Here is a 19079-nt window from a genome sequence, read left to right as displayed (position 1 = left end):
TTCTGTTAGTGAATAGTCATTTAGTTGATCAAATTCTATCATTGCCCGATTAATATGTTCGTTCTGTCAATGTCACTTGACCAGGGATAACAGAATTAGTTGTCTATTTGTAAAAAAATAAAAAGTATTCCAATAAATTTATCCAACTCGTTACGGTGCGTTTCCACGGACAATTTATTTATTTGCAACTGTTCAGAAAGGCGCTAAGAACAACATTGTACCATTTTTTTTCAACTAAGTCAATTAGAGAATTGTTATCAACGCTCGTTGAACGGTTGTTAACATTCAACAACACAAATATTCCCACTTTCTCTTAGTCTCTAGGCTTAACGCAAATCTGTACTAATAAATAAGCCAAGATGATCCAGTGGTTAGAACGCGTGAATCTTAACCGCTAATTGCGGGTTCAAACCCAGGCAATCACCAGGTGCTTAATTTGTGTTTATAATTTGTCTCGTGTTCAGCGGTGAAGGAAAACATCGTGAGGAAAACTGCATGTCTAATTTCACTGAAATTCTACCACATGTGTATACAACAACCCGCATTGGTGCAACGTGGTGGAAAAAACTCATCTCGTTCGCCTCAAAGTGAGAGTAGGCCTTAGCCAAGGAGTGGAATGTTCACAGGCTGTAGCGTTTTTTACCTTATAGTGACAAATAAGGAGACTTTTTTCTAAAGCCAAGCTGAGCTGCGCTACGCAGTTTCACCCGCTTTAAATTTAGACTATTGAGGTGACAAGTGTGAATTTGATGTTCTTGTTATTTAGTATATTACAATAACATTTTGTTTGTTTTCACTTGTCCTTAGTTATCGATAGCACTTTCTATCACTACCCTACACTATATAGATTAATGCATCTAGTATAAAATAAAATATTCATATTTAGTTTTTTATTTATTTATACAAATTTACATTTGATAACTTACGATATGAACAATATACTTAATTAAAACTACGTACTTAAATTATGCAGTCAGATTTATCGTTTCAATAGTTTTTTGCGATGAGATTTGTGTTTAACACATGTTCCCATCATATTCTCTTTAAATAAAAAAAAAGAAACTAGAACGGCGCACAACACGATCACGTCACACAAAGTGAACAAAGCGCGCTAACGTCTCGGCGTGCAGGGGTTACAGGCTGAGCGCGGCGCGCGACAGCTCGCGCTACGTGGGCGGCGGCGCGGGCGCTTGCGGCGCCTCCTGCGGCAGCGTGAAGTTGATGAGCAGGTCCCGCACCGCCGGCCACAGGATGCACTCGCCGTGGCCCTGGTTGAATTCCGCGAACCTGCCCATTTTGTTTAGATTTAGGAGTGGAATCCTATAATTTGTTAAATATTTTTTTATAGAAACCTACCGTTTTAGTTGTAAGTTGACTGCGTTGAGATGTGGTTGCTGTGCGTCCCGTCGTTCGGCAATTTGCATCGCGTTCGACTGAACGTCGTACACTAGCGGTAGGACAAGTTGTGTTTCGCCGCGCGTTAAACATATCTGGTAGAGAAAGACAAATCGTATGGGAATGTGTTTGTTTTCTTAATAAAAATAATTTTTGATCTAAGTCGGGTCAGGCGACACATACACACTCTTGTCTGGTCTTTTTACTGTAATATAGAATCGAATATTGTTATAATCATAGTCTACATATAACGGACGAAATGCTTGCTGCGTTGTTGTTAAATTTTAAAATAGTTATTTTAAAATTAATTTTAAATATAATTATTGCATGACGTTCACGCATATAAGCAATAGTGTTTACTGGTGGTAGGGCTTTGTGCAAGCTCGTCTGGGTAGGTACCACCCACTCATCAGATATTCTACCGCAAAACAGCAATACTTGATATTGTTGTGTTCCGGTTTGAAGGGTGTGTGAGCCAGTGTAATTACAGGCACAAAAGACATAAAATCTTAGTTCCCAAGGTTGGTGGCGCATTGGCTATAAGCGATGGTTGACATTTCTTACAATGCCATTGGCATTGGTCTAAGGGCGTTTGGTGACCACTTACCATCAGGTGGCCCATATGCTCGTCCACCTTCCTATTCTATATATAAAAAAAGGACTTACAAAGAAGAGTATTTTGTGCTTAGCGAGCAGCACAGCGGGCTGTCCGGCCGGCACGATGAGCGGGCCAGCGGGCGGGATGCGCAGCACCCAGTGCAGCGTCCACAGCGCGGGCGCGATGGGGGCCAGGTCAGCGCGCATGAGCGCCACCAGCGACGGTAGCGCTGCAGCCGGCGCGCCCCACGCTCGCGCCCAGCCCTGCAGCGCTGTAGCGCGGTAGGGGGCTATTGCCACGCGTTGTTCGAAGAACTTTTCCATCACCTTTCAAGATATAATTTGGATTGATTAATAAATTGTAGCCATAATTAAAAATAAACAAAACTATAATATAATTTCTTCTGAGATGTTTAATTCAGTGTTGTTTAATATATTACCTTTCCAGTGACCATGTTAATATTTTAATTGCGGATGACAATACGTACAGGAATTGATTATTTTACCTGCAAATCATCCGCAGACCAGTTGTCCTTGACGTCGGCGAGTGGCGTGAGCTGCAGGTGCAAGGATTGCATGTGTTGTGGGTGCAGAGCCACTCGGGCGGCTAGCCCCGCTGTATCGCAGCGGAACGTCAACGACGTCGCATCCGTCGAAACCATCGTTAGCTAGACAAGTTTATACAAAGGACTACATCAAAATGCTGTACAAAATCTACTATGAGCCATATTTTCAATTGATAAGAGAAGTATACAATTATAGAGTACCAGGTCGTAGTTAGATACGTACATAATCCTCCTGGTGCACGAATCGTTGCAGCGCGCGTTTCATGTAGACGCAGGCGAGGAAGCGCTGTAGCGGCGCTAGTGGTGGGCCCGGGGGCGCCCCAGGCGGGGGCTCCGCGGGCGAGCACAGCGCCTCCAACTTGCCCACCGCCAGCGGCGTGCCGGGCGTGCCGCCCCACGAGCGACCTGACAACCCGCCCATGCCGCGGTTGCTCGTGGACGAACTCGGTTGCGGACCTACAAAGACAACAGACGCGCGACGATTAAATTATTATATTTCAAATTGGGCGGTCACTGTACAAGTGTAAACGATATGAATAAAATTAATCAAAACGATGGTCACGCCGAAATCATACGAGTTGTAAATCGTGTAAACTGGTAACGCACCCTTGTGCTCCATATGATGTCGAGGAGATGGGTGATGTCCCGGCGAGGGGCGCGGTAAGGAAGGCGAAGCGGGCCACGTGGTGAAGGGCGATGTGGGCGGCGGGTGTGGCGAGGCGACAGGCGCCAGCGGGGAGGGCGCGAGGGGCGAGGCGGGCGAGGCCACCACGCCTGCGCCGCCACCGCCCGCTCCTCCCGCCGTACCGCCTCCTCCCGCGCCACTAGCTGCACCCGGTGGAGACGTCAAGTTGAAAGAACCGCCTCCCATCTATTGACAAACAATTTTATATTTAAATTGAGTGGCCGTATGAAAGAGCATTGATGATATATTAAATTCTTCAAAATAACACAAAACATCCTTTCCTCAGCTATCTTTGAAATTTAATAACATTTTGGTTTCTCGAATCAAATAAAAATATTATTTCTTTAAAAACAGTTTTATCTGGCATCTCAGTTGAATCTTTTCAATCATTTGTAAGTTGTAAATCTATTGCTAAAAGCTGCGAAACATACTATAATAATAATATAGCCCAAACCTGATGTGCCGGCGAAGCTGGGTGAGGTGTGACGGGCGCAGAATGTGGTGTATGCGGCTGCGGAGGAGTCAAGGGAGCATTGAAGCGAAGTCCACCTGTTAAAATCGAAAGCAGTATAAAATGTTAGATGATTATTCACAATACTTTTATTAAGCCAATTTAGGAAATAATATAATTACCTGGCGGCATCGGCGACATGGGCGATGGCGGATTGTCATCTTCTGCTAATAACCTCGCGCTGATGTTGTCGTCAACGTATCGTGACAGGAAAGTCTAACGAAATAAAAAAGTGTTAATTTTATATATAATAATAATTAAGAGTATTGTTCTACGAAAATTGATTGTTAAGTACCTTAAGGCCATGTGCTGGTGCAAATTCGTCAACGACGGGACATCGATCGAACTTAGAATACGAGCCATCGCGTATTGTCACCATGTTCCCACCGCGGATACCCACTTCGATTGAGTAAGCGCCGGCATATATTATGCGAATCTGAAATAGATAAAAAATTTAGAAGTCGACGTTGTGGTTATGTGAATTGAGTGTAAACAGCTATAGTCCAAACCTTCCGCCAGGAGTGCGCCAGCAGCGTGAAGGTGGGCGTGGGCATGAGGGTGCGCACGTGGTGCAAGCCCAGCTGCGGCAGCGCCGGCAGGCGACCCAGCGCCAGCAGCGGCGCGTACGTCTCGCGCAGCACCACGCCCAGCGACATCAGGTCCTTGTGCCTGCCGCCCGGTTTTATCCGTTACTTGTATACGGATAATACTACATGTTGTCTCCACACATACGTATACAATACAATTGTATATATACAATCACATAAGCCGAGATGTCCCAGTGGTAAGAACGCGTGAATCTTAACCGACGATCGTTGGTTTAAACCCGGGCAAGCACCACTGAATTTTCATGTGCCTAATTTGTGATAATAATTCGTTTCGTGCTTTACGGTGAAGGAAAACATCGTGAGGAAACCTGCATATGTCTAATTTCTCTGAAATTCTGTCGCATATGTATTCCACCAACCCGCACTGGTGTAGCGTGGTGGAATAAGCTCTAAACCTTCTCCTCAAAAAAAAGGAGAGGAGGCCTTTATCCCAGCAGTGGGACATTCACAGGCTGTTACGGTACGGTTAAGCATGTTATCGTAAATATAAAACAACGGCTGAATACCTGAAGTTCCTGGTACTATCGTATAGTACTATCAATGTACAATAGGTGGCATGTGAATAGAATTACATAATTTCTTACAAAAACATTGAGTTATCGAGTTAAGTGTAACAAGGGAAGGTTCGTGGTGTATTGACTATGTAAGGGATGGCCAATGGCCAATGTCTATGGGCAGAGATAAACACATATCAACAGGTGTTTCATTTGCACGTCCATGACCTATATTATTAAAAAAATGCTATTACTTTGTAATTTTTGTGTAAATTATCAGTTTTAATTTTGTGTACGTATAGCCATCCTTCTGCCTTGAACTACACTCGATCGCATTGAGACGACGTGTGGAAGTGTAAGCGGTACCAGTTGAGGTAGTGGTCGAGATGGTGGTGCAGCAGGTGGTGCGCGTTGGCGGCGGGCTGGTGCGCGGGCGTGGCCACGGTGTAGCGCTGCGCCGCCGCGCTCCACTGCAGCACGGCCGTGGCGCGCTGCGCGGGCCCGAAGCCGAGCACCAGCGAGCGGTACGTGTACGAGCGGATACACACGCCCTGCCACAGCGACTCGCGCTCTGTCGTATATGTATTGAAAAATAATTATGAAAAACGGATATATTTAGAAAAAAGTAGAAAAATATGAATCATTTCAACAAACCTTGACTAGGTCTGAGCATAAAGTCGTATAGTAGTGTATGAAGATGTACAATGGCGGCCCAATCGGCGAGGAACGCGTCCGCCGTCCTGCCGGCGTCGGTGCCGAGCTCGTACTGTAGATACACACAACGTCGTTCTCCTGCGATTTGTACAAAATTTATTTTGTTATTTATATAACTAAATAAATGTTAGTTAGTTAACTGTACAGTGCACTCGTATTGAATAATTTTTTGTTAAAACGAAATATTAATATGTTGTGTTATATGTGAAATCTTTTAATACCTTGCTCTTTAGGGTTAGGCGTGGGCACGGGCGAGCCGTGGAACACGATCTCCGCGGTCCACACGCGCGCCTGGTTCTTGGTGGTGAGGCGCACGGTGGCGGCCAGAAGGCGCGCGCGCAGCGCCGCGGCCGCGCCCTCGCCGGCGCCCTCGGGCCGCGGCAGCGCCACGATGCGCATGCCCAGCGCCGAGCCCGACCACTCCGCCTGCACCCCGCCGTGCGTCACGCCGCGCGCCGCCAGCTGCACACGTGGGCCGTCTTACGCACATGCCAACTTCACGTCCACCAGCCATATAGTATAAAGTAGTGCGGCGTTCGTTTACCTCCTGTGCGAGATTCACGAACGGCACCCGCTCGTCGGCGGCGGCGACGACGTGCGCCAGCTCGGGCAGGAAGTACGCGGGCTGCCGGACGCGCACCGCGCGATTATTGGCAGGTGATAATTTGCGTTTACCCGGTTGCATACCTAGTATGGGTAAATACGTTTACGATAGTATCTTATATCAGTCACAATTCGATACCAGTTCTTTTAATATGAAACAGTACTTTAAACTCACCCGGTGTATCTAGAGGGGTGAAGGGGCCGTGTGTTAATGTGAATGTGTCGAGCTCGACGAGCGAGTGCAGCCTCAGAAAGGCACGAGAAGTCGCCGGTGTCGCTGAGCTGGACGAGGCCTGAAATATATGTATTTCTTAGTAATTGTATCAAAATAAACTAAAACGCAATTATCTTTGTTTTAATACCATTAAGTCGGCTTAACAAAAAGTAGTGAAATTTTTGCTACTGTGCCCTATTGAACGCTTTGTATAACCGAAAGTGTTTTGAAAGTAATGGAAGCGCACCTCTTCCTCGCACTCGTCGGGCGTGCAGCGTCGCGCGCCAGCCAGGTGGAAGGCCAGCGCCACACTGCACGCACTGCCGCTGTTGCTGCTGGAGCTGGTGGTCGCCGTGCCGCCCGCGGCCACTTCCTTCATCTCTACCACCTGAGACGATACCGCACATATTAAGTATTTTACATAGGAGTGTACAAATTTCATCGGTAATGATCAATATTAAGAAAACTTACTAATATGTGATCGGTGTGTCTGTGTAGCGTGACGTAAAGACGATCAGGCGATAGCTTGTTTAGCGGATGATCGGGACCATGGAGAAAAGGTAAGTGTTCACACACACTCGCAGGTAGGTGCTGTAGCGTTTTCTCGCACCGACGCGCCACTAACCAAAACCTGAAACATTTTTTTTGTAATGACAAACATTACCTTGAAAATACTCTTTTCTTAAAACCACAATATAACACAATACACGATTTAAGCTCTCGAGAGGTAACAGATAGGTCCTTAGGTGGTCGTACCTGAGATGTGTCAATAGATTTCGCACCAGAGTGCGGTCGGCGATGGTGAGCGCGTTGGCCAGTTCGGGCATGCGTGGCGTGGCGGGGTAGGCGGGCACGCGCGCGCGCAGGCGTCCGCCGTGCGCGCCCACCGACACCAGCAGCTGCTCCGCGCGCAGGCACGGCCACACCACGGAGCACGCGAGCACGCACGGCCAGCCACCCACGCTGCATTCCACCTGCGCCGGCAACAATCGAGTAGTTCATAGCCACACCAAAAAGGAAAAGCGTGCACTTTTTAAATCGTGTTTAAATAGAAAACAATTTCAAAACCCTCGTAACAAACATAATAGAAAGCGAACACTGTAACACGCACTTCAAATTATAATCAAAAGGTGGTATGTAAATATTATCAACTTTACAGAAGAACATTAGAATATATTTTTTCCTAGAGCAATGACGTAGACGTGGCTGTATCGAACAATTCTAAATTTCACTAATTCCACACACCACAAACGTGAGATAAAGTAAAATTTGATTTAATAAGCTAATTTAAGGAGAACATCGTGCGTGTATATCACAGGTTTCGTACATGTGAACAATTACACATTTTTTATATAATTACAGATTTATCACTCGCAGACGAACAATTAAGGGGCCGTTTTGGAAACGTATAACTACGTTGACAGTAATATGCAACAATATAACACAAAAAAAGTACAAAAAGAACCTTAGTGACGAGCCTGTTTCGTCAATTAAAACTGAACTCAGCTCAACTCACTCCTAGGTCATTGAGCAGAACTTTGAGGTCGTTGAGGCGCTGCCGGGAGCGCACGTGCACGGTGTGCGCCAGCAGGCGCTCCATGGACGGCGCGTGCGGCGTGAGCGCGCTGGCCACGCGCTCGCCGCCCGCCAGCGCCGGCACGTGCCACACGCACAGCGACTCGCCCTCCGCGCCCACGATCAGCCGGTAGCCTAGCTCGCAGCCCAGCTCCCTACACAAACAAACATTCGATCTATATTGATACTTGATGATAACGATGACGCTTTAACTATTAAAAAAGGATAACTTTAAATGGCTCAAACTGGGAACCCAGGACTATGGGATCAGCAGTCTTATAAGTTAGCCATTATTATTAGACACACAACATGCATTTCTAATAAATATGTCAATCGTGGTATAAAAAAATTTACCTCCAATAGGAAACTTGTAATTTCTGTCCAGGTATATATCTATCCACTTGCAGATGGCGGGCTAAGCGATCGCGACAAAGTCTGAGAGTCTGTGTGTACAATAATTCCAATGAGAGAGAACGACAGAAGTAGCGAAGAGCTGTGAGGGCCCCACCAAGGCCAGCGGCAGCTAATCTTGCTTGTGCGACTCCCCGAAGCCAATTTAGTTGTGAACTATGCACCAATGATTTGCCTTCTGCGAACATTTCACATACAAATAAAGACTGTATTTTATAAATATAACATGAATACATAACAAAAACAATTTAGTTTACCTCCAGTTTCATTATCTTGTATTAAAATAGCTATATCTAGTAATCGCCAAGGTAAATTAGGCGTATCACCCATGACTGTTAAAGATACACTAAATTCTTGACCAACAGAAAAAGTCGCTCTTCCATTCTCTACCTGTCAAAAGTTAAAGAAAATAAAATATAAACATAAGTGCTCAATGAAATTATTGTTATAAAGCTCATCTCATTCCTTTAACCTTTAAGTTTCTGATATCACTTGGTAATGATGCAGTAGTAAGACGCTGCCGAACTACATGGGCAAGTGCACGCAAGGTAGTACGACGTTCAACAGGTGTAAGTGAGGGTGGGGGCACAAGTCGCTCACGTATAACAGCTGGCAAACGGCTATATGTGCCTAGAGTCAATACCTCCACAGCTGCAGCCATGTGGAAAGTTGGCAATCTAGAAATTTATAATAAAATTTAATAATTGCTATTAATATAATAATAAATAGTCAATAATCTTAATAAAATGTAAATAAAAATAAGTCTCATTATATTTTTTTTGTATGATTGTTTTATTATTAGAATCAAGCATCAGATTAAAAGAGTCTAAACCAAGAAAATTATGTTATTAGTTCTTATAAGTTTTGATCAATAATATAAAAATTCATTAATATTTACTGGTGGTAGGTACCAACCTACCCAGACAAGCTTGCACAAAGCCACTCCTCAGATATTCTACCGTAACACAGCAGTACTTGGTATTGTTGTGTTCCGGTTTGAAGGGTGAGTGACCAATGTAATTACAGGCACAAGGGACATAGCATCTTAGTTCACAATGATAACATTTCTTACAATGCTAATGTCTATGGGTGTAGGTCACCACTTACCATCAGGTGGCCCTTATGCTTGTCCGCTTTCCTATTCTGTAAAAAAACTCTTACTCAACTTTTTTTGTTACTTTTAAAATAGAGACATCAAATAATCGAGCTTATGCTTATTATTTTACCATTTTGACTTAAATTGCTTCTGTTTTATAAACTTGAAACTATATTTGATATATTTGTAATAATATAAAATAAGTTATTTTTCACAAAACATAATTTTGCAACAAAAATTTTTATATAAATATTAGGTTATCATGTCAATTTTTAAATTAACACGGCTATATGTGATCTATCTATTGTTGAGAGAGATCGTGTGTTGCGTTTATTTACTTTAAAAAATTAAATATATTTGCTAACAAATAATTTAAAAAAAAGGGGTGTATAACTATCAGGAAAATAGACGTCAACGAGTGCGTATCGCTCACAGCCAAGCGAGTGAAACAGTGAATAAATTAACATCTTGTTGTCACTGTCTTAAGCGCAGGAGCGCCGGCCACTGGTGCCACCTAACTACAGCACTTGCGTGCTTGTAAGCAACCGCTCCGTCACCGCTGGACTCCTAGTACTTTGTGTAAGCTATGCCTATTTACCGGTCTCCACCGCATTGTGCTTCACCAACGCTGCAATTCACTGCCTCAGAACCAAATATATCTCACGACCATGGTAGCGATGCTCAGTCGAAGGTGACATATAGAAGTAAACGGAAACACAACACCGAGCAAGAAATGTTTAAAAAATGGACAAAAGAACAGGACTCTAAATTTTCTATAATAATTGAATCTATAAATGAACTAAAAACACAAAATACGGAAATTAAGACTGCCGTCGAGTTTCTTTCACAGAAATACGATGAAGTTTTAACAAGAATAAATTTATTGGAGGAGAAGAGGTTAGAAACTTCAAAACAAATCCGGAGTCTTGAAAACAAAATTGAGGCCCTTGAAAGAAATACTAGAGCGGCATGTATTGAATTTAGAAATATACCTCAACGACAAAACGAATCCGTTTAATCCGTGTAGTGACGGAGAAAGAATACATTTCACTGCCCCTCTAGTTCCCATGGGTGTAGTAAGAGGCGACTAAGGGATATCTGAGCGATCATCTGCTCATCTGGTGGTAGGATGTTAAACATCCGCCTGGCTTGTTACCACCGTACGCATGGTGAAAAACTCGTGAAGTGGCTTGCAGCCGCGTTTCGAGGTCAGCCAGCGTACAGCCAGGGCCCGAGCGAGTATTGCCGCGATGGGTGTTGGTCCAATGGAGACGGCTGTTGAACCAATGAAACTGTATTGACCTGCCGGACAGGGAGACCCGAAGAAACGGCCGTTCCGCTGGCCGCCCGTGGCATAGTACAGGGGCCCGAGCATGCCTAGCCAGCTCGCGAGGCTGCCCCACCAGGCCACGCATAATCTCGGTGTGGACCGTCGTGCCGGTTGGTGACCGGAAGGTCCGGCGGCCACTTCCGGGGGAGTTCGGGGACCCTTCCGCCCGGCGGGTAAATGTATTTTTCCTTTTGGCAACCACTTGGGGAAACACGCCTCCACACTTTGCCCATCCCTATCGTGGCAATACGTCGCTCGCTTCACGTCTCTTTTCCATTTTTTTTCCCAAATGGTAGCGCAACAAAACAGAAATAACGGTCGTACAGCGGTGCACACCCCCACCATACCCTCGCTGTTTGAGGTCGAGTTCTCTAACATCCGTGGACTCCACGCTAACCTCAACGCTCTCCACCACCATCTCGAGACAGCACGGCCAGCAATGTTGTTTCTCACGGAGACACAAATACTCCGTCCTGCCGATACCAGCTACTTTAATTATCCCGGCAACACGCTTGAAGAATCCTTCAAAGCAAAAGCCGGAGTATGCTTGTTCGTCACGACGGATGTTTGCTGTCACCGACTGCGCTGCTTGGAGGACCCCTCCTTCTCCATGTTGGTGGTACGTGTAGACCTGGTTCGTCAGAGTCGAGTCTACGTGTACCTCTACAGATCCCACAATGGTGACTTGGAGACAAGCCGATTATTTGACCATCATAATCGGGTGGCAGATGCTGCGCAAGAACGAGAAAAAGAAAAGCAGTTTCCTAACGCGGAATTGGTGTTTTTGGGGGATTTTAATGCTCACCACGAATCATGGTTGAAATCCCTCAAACCATGCTGGAAGGACTGCTCATGCTTTTGCTCTCACACATGACTTGAGCCAACTGGTTGATCAGCCCACCAGGATCCCAGACATTGATGGGCAAGCACCTTCTCTACTGGACCTTCTGCTGACTTCTCACCCGGTGGAATATCAGATTGTGGTTCAGGCTCCTCTTGGCTCTTCGGATCACAGCCTTATATCTACCAGAGTGCCACAAGCCAAGCTGCCGCCACTAGCGGTATGCAAACGTCGCGTTTGGCACTATAAGTCGGCAGATTGGGACGGTATGCGCGATTACTATGCGTCGGTCCCTTGGAAGGAACGTTGCTTCAGTGGGAATGACCCGACAGCTAGTGCCGCTGCTGTTGCTGACGAGATCATGTTGGGAATGGAATACTACATTCCTAGCTCAGATCTCGTCAGTAGGGGTACGCGTAACCGTTGGTTCACTCGTGAATGTACCGATGCTGTATCATCTAAGCAGGCGGCATATCGCAAGTGGATCAACGGCTGCATTAGCGGGGCATCTAACATTGACTCACTGAAAGCAAACTACAATAAAAATTCCAAGTCCTGTAGAAAGGCATACACGAGAGCGGATGCACAGCGCATTGTACAGATTGGTCATGACCTTGTTTCGCATCCTAGGGGCTCCCGTAGCTTCTGGCGTCTGACCAAGTCTGTGCAAAACAATTTCTGCCAACCTTCGCTGCCACCGCTCAGAAATCCGGACGGATCGCTAGCTCACAGTCCGCAAGAGCAAGCTGATCTCCTGGCCGATAATTCCGTCATCGATGATTGTAGTGCGCTGCCACCTACTATACCTTCATGTGGCCATACGATGCCTGACATCAAAATCAGGCAACGTGATGTGCGTGCGGAGCTGCAATCAGTTGATGTACGGAAAGCTAGCGGTCCCGATGGAATACCAGCCATAGTGCTGAAGAAGTGCGCAGCGGAGCTGTCTCCTGTGTTAACGCGCCTGTTCCAACTTTCTCTCTCTTCGGGACTTGCGCCGGAGGCTTGGAGAAGAGCTAATGTGCAAGCGGTTCCCAAAAAAGGGGATCGGTCTGACCCGGCAAATTATCGGCCAATAGCTATCACCTCAGTACTTTGTAAGGTGATGGAACGGATTCTAAACAACCAACTGATCCATTACCTAGAAGATCACTGTCTTATTAATGATCGTCAGTACGGGTTTCGACCAAAACGGTCCACAGGTGATCTTCTAGCGTACGTAACACACGTCTAGGGTGAAGCTATCGATAAGCATGGAAAATCGTTGGCTGTTAGCCTCGATATCTCCAAGGCTTTCGACAGGGTCTGGCACAGAAGTCTTCTCACCAAGCTGCCGGCATATGGTCTGCCTGCTCAGCTATGCACCTGGATCGCCAGCTTCCTACACAAGCGTAGCCTTCTTGTTTTAGTTGATGGTTGCGCTTCACAATTCTATGTAGTGAATGCTGGTGTCCCCCAGGGATCTGTGCTATCTCCCACACTCTTTCTTTTGCATATCAATGATATGCTCTCTCTTGGGAACATACATTGCTATGCAGACGATAGTACAGTGCATGGTGGATACCACGGACGCGCAGTGGCTGGGCGAGCGGAAATTGAGGAGAGGCGGAAGGATCTTGTCATTGAACTCGATAGGACTGATAATCTTGTTGAGTTTAATGCCAAGAAAACACAGGTATGCGCTCTCACAGCGAAAAAGACAGCATTTTCCCCTCTGTGGTACTCCGCTGGTGATACAAAGCAAAATCGCCATGCTGAGGATTGACGTTCGCTGCGACCTTAGTCCAAGGGATTACATCGAGGCTGTTATAAAAACAGCTTCACGTAAACTCGGAGTTCTGAACAAGGTGCGGCGTTTTTTCACGCCACAACAACTGTGCTTGCTGTACAAAACACAGGTACGGTCTTGCGTGGAATATTGCTCGCACCTTTGGTATGGCTCCGCTAAGTACCTACTGGAGGCCTTGGACCGGTTGCAGCGACGTGCAGTGCGCATTATTGGCGACGTAAAGGTCACAAACACCCTTGAACCTTTACAATTGCGTCGTGAGATAGCAGCACTGAGCGCTTTCTATCGACTGTATCACGGCGAGTGCTCTGAGGAATTATTCTCTCTAATTCCTGCTTCCCCCTTCCTTCTTAAGTCCACGCGAGCTGGTTGTCGATGTCACCGCCTAACTGTGACATCAATTCCATCGCGAACAAAGAAATTTGGCAACTCCTTTCTTTGTCGCACTTCCAAAAATGGAATTCCTTACCAGCTCACGTGTTCCCCTCCTCTTACAACCCGGGTTCCTTCAAACGAGGCGTGAAGAGGCATCTTGCGGGCCGGCAAGGCGAAGGCGGCTAGTGCAGAACGTTTTTCCCGTCTGTACTGGCCGTCGTCGCGTTTGGACTCTACTACCACTTACCATCAGGTGGAGTAGTCATTTGCCCTCCCGGCGAATATAAAAAAAAAGAAACTAAGGAGTCTTTAATCGAAATTATCGAATCTACTGCCAAGGTATTAAAAGTAAATGTACAACGTTCAGAAATCAAAAATGTTTTTAGACTTAATTCTAAAACGGAATATAAGCCAATACTTTGCGATTTTTCTACTATATTAATAAAAGATCAATTCTTAAAATCCTTTAAAAGGTATAACAAAGACAATGATACAAAACTCAATACAAATAATATTAACATTGAAAGCACTGCAAAGCAGATATACATCTGGGAAAATCTTACTGCATATGCTAAAAGACTCTTTTTTATGGCAAGGGCTTTTTTTGCGGCTAAAGAAAAGGGATACTTATTTTGCTGGATGTCGTCAGGAAGGATATTTGTACGTAAACGTGAAGGTACACCGCACATTATTATTAATAGTGAAAGCGACATAAAAAATATTATTAGACTAGTTATTTTAGCATGCATGTTTTTTTATTCTTCTACTGTATTTTGTAAATCTAAGTTATTTTTATTTCAAATTTATATTAATATAGTTATAATTTTTATCCAAACCAATACAAACACTAAGAAATATTGCAAAAACACTTTCAAAAATAGTATTTTCTGTGCTAATTACAGATCACACACATACTTGTTTACAAATCAACACAATGCTACTATATCGAAGTTTCCAGCGGTTAAATTACTTTTATATACATGCTTAATTAATGTAAATGACTATAGACACTATTTTTCAAAACACAAATGAAATATTGTTTTATAATATGTTTCACCTTATATATCTGCAACAAATTTACTATAATATTAATAATTTCATAGATTCCCATAAAATAGATCTGTGTTTATTCTTTTTTCCTACACATTCGATAATTTAATGATGAAAGATATAGAAGACTAGTAATATTTACTGTAAGCGGATAAGTGATCCAGATGAATATTATACAGCGTTACCATTATCACAGTATTGTTTACGTTATCACAGTATTGTAGCCGTAACTCACTATCAGTTATCACTGTAAACATATGAAGCATTAACTCGAATTTTGATCTTTTTCTAATATTTCTCTGAAGATTTAATATAAACATAGATGATCTTGTATTAACCGAGTGCTGGACAAACGAAAAATTTACACCGCCAAACTTAAATAGCTACAACATGTACCAAACAAAAATTAGTCTAAACAAAAACGATGGTGTCGTTGTTTATGTTAGAAAGGATATTCAGTCATCATCTCATGAACGAAAATGTATAGAAGGCAATTGTATTATAATCCATATCGTCCACCTTGTTTCTACAACCCAATGAATTACATAAACTCACTAGATACGATCCTTAATTTGCGAAAATTTAAAAATAATGTAATTCTAACTGGGGATATTAATCTGGATATCCTGATGGACAATAACAATGGGTATGGATTAGTATACCTCAATTTTATAGCTACCAATGGTCTTAAGCAAGGTATTAATTGTCCAACCAGATCAAAAACTTGCTTTAACAATTTCATGGTAAAAACCAAAGCTACATCACATACTTTTGTTTTTAATGAACTAACTGACCACTCTCCTATTCTTCTGCGCATTGACTATACTAAAACTGATAAAAAATTACCAAATAATTATCAAACAACAGTAAACATGGATGGAGTAAGTAAATTGCTAGCGGAGGAATCGTGGTGTGATTTGTACACTAGAACGAATGTTAATGAAGTAGCACAATTTCTTACACAAAAAATAGAAAATGCAATACAAGCAAACACGATCACTATCAAAATTTCTAAACGAAGAACACCACTTAAACCATGGATGACTATAGGGGTTGTCAAATCAATATGAAAAAGAGATAAATTACATAAACAAATAAGAAAACACAGTGATAATGTTGACCTTAAAATCAAATACACTTTATATAGAAACACACTCAAAAAAGTAATAAAAATGTTAAAAAGACAATATTGTAAACAAAAACTAGAATTAAATAAAAATAATATAAGAAAACCTTGGAAAATAATGAAGGAAGTATGTAACATTGATAAAGTTAAAATTTCTTCTACAGAGTTGTTAAAACTGAGCCCGTCTCCTATAGACTCCCTTGACCATGTTAATAAGTTTTTTACATCTGTGGGTAGTCATCTAGCCAGACAAACACTAGAAAAATTAAATACCAATGAAATTACACTTTCTAAAAATGCTAAATCTTATACTGTACCCCTAAAATCTATGTCGTTATATTTATGGACCCCTGATGAAGTTTTAAGTACTATTTATAGTCTGAAATCAAACAAAGCGTCCGGGGTTGATAAAATATCGTCTTTAATACTAAAAAAATCGAGACATGTTCTTGCCATGCCAATGTCGTATTTAAATTCTGTCGTAAGTCCCATTTACAAAACGGGTGATAAAACAGATGCCAGTAATTACAGGCCTATTTCCCTATTAAGCTCAACTTGGAAAGTTATAGAAAAAATTGCTAATAAGAGATTAATTAGATATCTGGAACGCAATAACTTCCTATCAGAGAGCCAATTTGGTTTTTGCAACTCTCGTTCCACTGATGAAGCTGTTCTTCATTTATCATCTAAAATAACCGCATACCTAGATAATAAAGAGAAATGTCTGGGGATTTTCCTAGATCTACAGAAAGCTTTTGATACAATATCCATTCCGATCGTACTACCTCGTCTTGAGAATATTGGAATACGCGGTAATGTTCTTCAGTGGTTTCAGGAATATCTAACCGATCGCAGGCAGTGCGTGAGAGTCGACAAGTAACTATAATAAAATCACCTACGGTGTTCTCCAAGGGAGTACTCTAGGCCCAACGCTGTTCTTAGTGTATATCAACGAACTATGCAACACCAAACTAAAAGGTGCTGATATACAAATGTTTGCCGACGATAGTCATTCTATTTCATGGTCCTACGTGGGCGGTTGTGCACCACCTGGCAGAAAATGGACTTTCCACTATATTTTTCTTGGCTGGAGGACAACCTATTAACACTTAATACCAGTAAGACGAAGTATATCTGTTTCAGTAAAACTAAGGCATCAGTACCAAAAGACTAAGTTGTACACTCATACATATCCATGTAATAGAATCGACAACGTATCTCACCCCCATTGTACATGCACAAGCTTATCTAGAGTATCAAACATCAAATACTTGGGTATAATTATAGATGAAACGCTTAGTTGGAATAAACACATAGCATCAGTTTCCAAAAGAATAAAAAAATTAATATATATTTTTAAAACGCTCAGGCATATTGCGGATATTCCCCTCTTAATAAGAACGTATAAAGCTCTGGCAGAATGTATACTTATGTATTGTATTTGTTCATGGGGTGCCGCTGCCAAATCCCATATGTTAATGGCTGAGTGTGCCCGAGCACTACTTAAAGTAATTGTGTATTTACCATTCCGATTTTCAACAAAAAAGGTTTTACGAAAAGGCAGATGTTTTATCGGTAAAAAAACTTTTTGTACACCTGTGTATACAAAAATACCATTAAATAGTTGTCCCACTCCTACCCACAACTAATTTCAGTAGAAGAGATAGATTTCCTTACAATAAAGTTAAAAGTAAATTTACACAGCAACAATATAACAGACTCGCACCTAGATTTTATAAAAAAATTAAATCAATTTTCAAGAATAAAGGACATTAATAACTACCAATTAAAAGTCAAAACTAAAACATGGCTAAAACAACTTAATTATGAAGACATTAAGAAACTATTAACTACCTCATAAATGAACATCCACATCACACGCTCAATTATAGCACACACACACACACACACCTTTAAACACTCACGCACACAAGGTTTGGATTAACTTACAATAATTAGTAATAAGACCCTTTGTAATACTTTTTAATAATTGAATGGGAAGGAACTGACTTCTGACGCACAGGTAACACCAGTTCAGGAGTCAGGGCTACTTTATATAATATGTATGTATTGGATAACAATAAAGTATTATTATTATTATTACAAATAAACCATATGTTATTAATTGAATAAATATATAAATTATTTCAAACCTCGCATGAACTAATGTCTCTCGAGCCACACGAGCTAAAACATCTGCAGTTTCGACAAATAGTAGTGCTTGTTTATCCAAGAAAGCCATTATGTGTGCAGATCTGTCCACTTTTGTAGCACTGCTAGCCCATTTAACCAGTGCAAGTAACCGCACAAATAATTGCCTGGTTCTAGCACTAAATTTATATATCTCAATCTTACGCTCCATATCAGTTTTACGAGGTAATCTAAAATAAAATTAAATATCTTAGTTCTGGTACATCCATTTATATTCTATGAATGAGCAAGTTATAATAAAATTAGTAAATATTTAATTAAATATAAGGGATATACATTGTATTATAATTATAATATTACACTAAGAATTAATTATATTCATTTTTAATTACTCTTCATTATACTTACAATTCTGCCAAAACTGTAAGTTCATCGTATGTTCTTTGAACTATAAAATCAATTAATAAACCAAGGGAAATTGATCCACCTCTAGCTCCTCCACCCTCAGTCCCTTGGTTGCATCCTTCAATCGCTACTGGCACCATGATTAGGGATGTTCACGAACGAAATACCGTCTCAAACATACGTCATAAGTGATTACTCTTGATATACTAATTTGCAAGTTACAACAAAATTTTAGGTACCGTTTACCTCTACGAAGTGATTAATAAAATAGACTGTTACTTATTCTTTTTACCTATTATTAGGAAATTTAAATAAATGTATTTATTTTCTAAATGTTTTAATTACATTTTTGTGTCTTAATCACTAGCACAAGTTTTCTTTTATTTTTAATAGGTGTCGACTATCTCCAATACCAAAAACTAGGCAAGCTCTAAACCTCAAAACTGAAGTTTAATAAGGTATAGTTTATAGTATGCTATTTTTAATCATCTCATTCTAAAAAGGCGAAAGTATTGCAATATACAGCCTTGTCGTCAGAATTTT

At 42.1% G+C, this 19079-nt stretch overlaps 1 protein-coding gene across 1 annotated transcript; it reads right to left on the bottom strand.

Annotated features, from left to right (window-relative positions):
• Nucleotides 1–881: 881 nt before the first annotated feature.
• LOC126773103 (mediator of RNA polymerase II transcription subunit 14) lies at nucleotides 882–18953 on the bottom strand. Its single transcript, XM_050493739.1, has 24 exons — nucleotides 18540–18953; nucleotides 18134–18361; nucleotides 8846–9050; nucleotides 8631–8763; nucleotides 8317–8551; nucleotides 7904–8117; nucleotides 7144–7361; nucleotides 6859–7018; nucleotides 6635–6775; nucleotides 6349–6466; nucleotides 6115–6257; nucleotides 5792–6032; nucleotides 5511–5648; nucleotides 5223–5427; nucleotides 4264–4423; nucleotides 4050–4190; nucleotides 3877–3970; nucleotides 3698–3792; nucleotides 3165–3429; nucleotides 2782–3014; nucleotides 2499–2660; nucleotides 2062–2319; nucleotides 1357–1490; nucleotides 882–1287 (listed from the first exon to the last, which is right to left on the bottom strand). The coding sequence occupies exons 1-24, from the start codon at nucleotides 18674–18676 to the stop codon at nucleotides 1167–1169; spliced, it is 4179 nt and encodes a 1392-aa protein (XP_050349696.1). The 5' UTR covers nucleotides 18677–18953; the 3' UTR covers nucleotides 882–1166.
• Nucleotides 18954–19079: the final 126 nt, after the last annotated feature.

The sequence above is a fragment of the Nymphalis io genome, chromosome 2, assembly GCF_905147045.1.
Source record: "Nymphalis io chromosome 2, ilAglIoxx1.1, whole genome shotgun sequence".
Classification (NCBI taxonomy): Eukaryota; Metazoa; Arthropoda; class Insecta; order Lepidoptera; family Nymphalidae; genus Nymphalis; species Nymphalis io.
The sequence above is the reverse complement of the archived record's forward strand: the minus strand, read 5'-3'. Positions and strand labels throughout refer to the sequence as shown.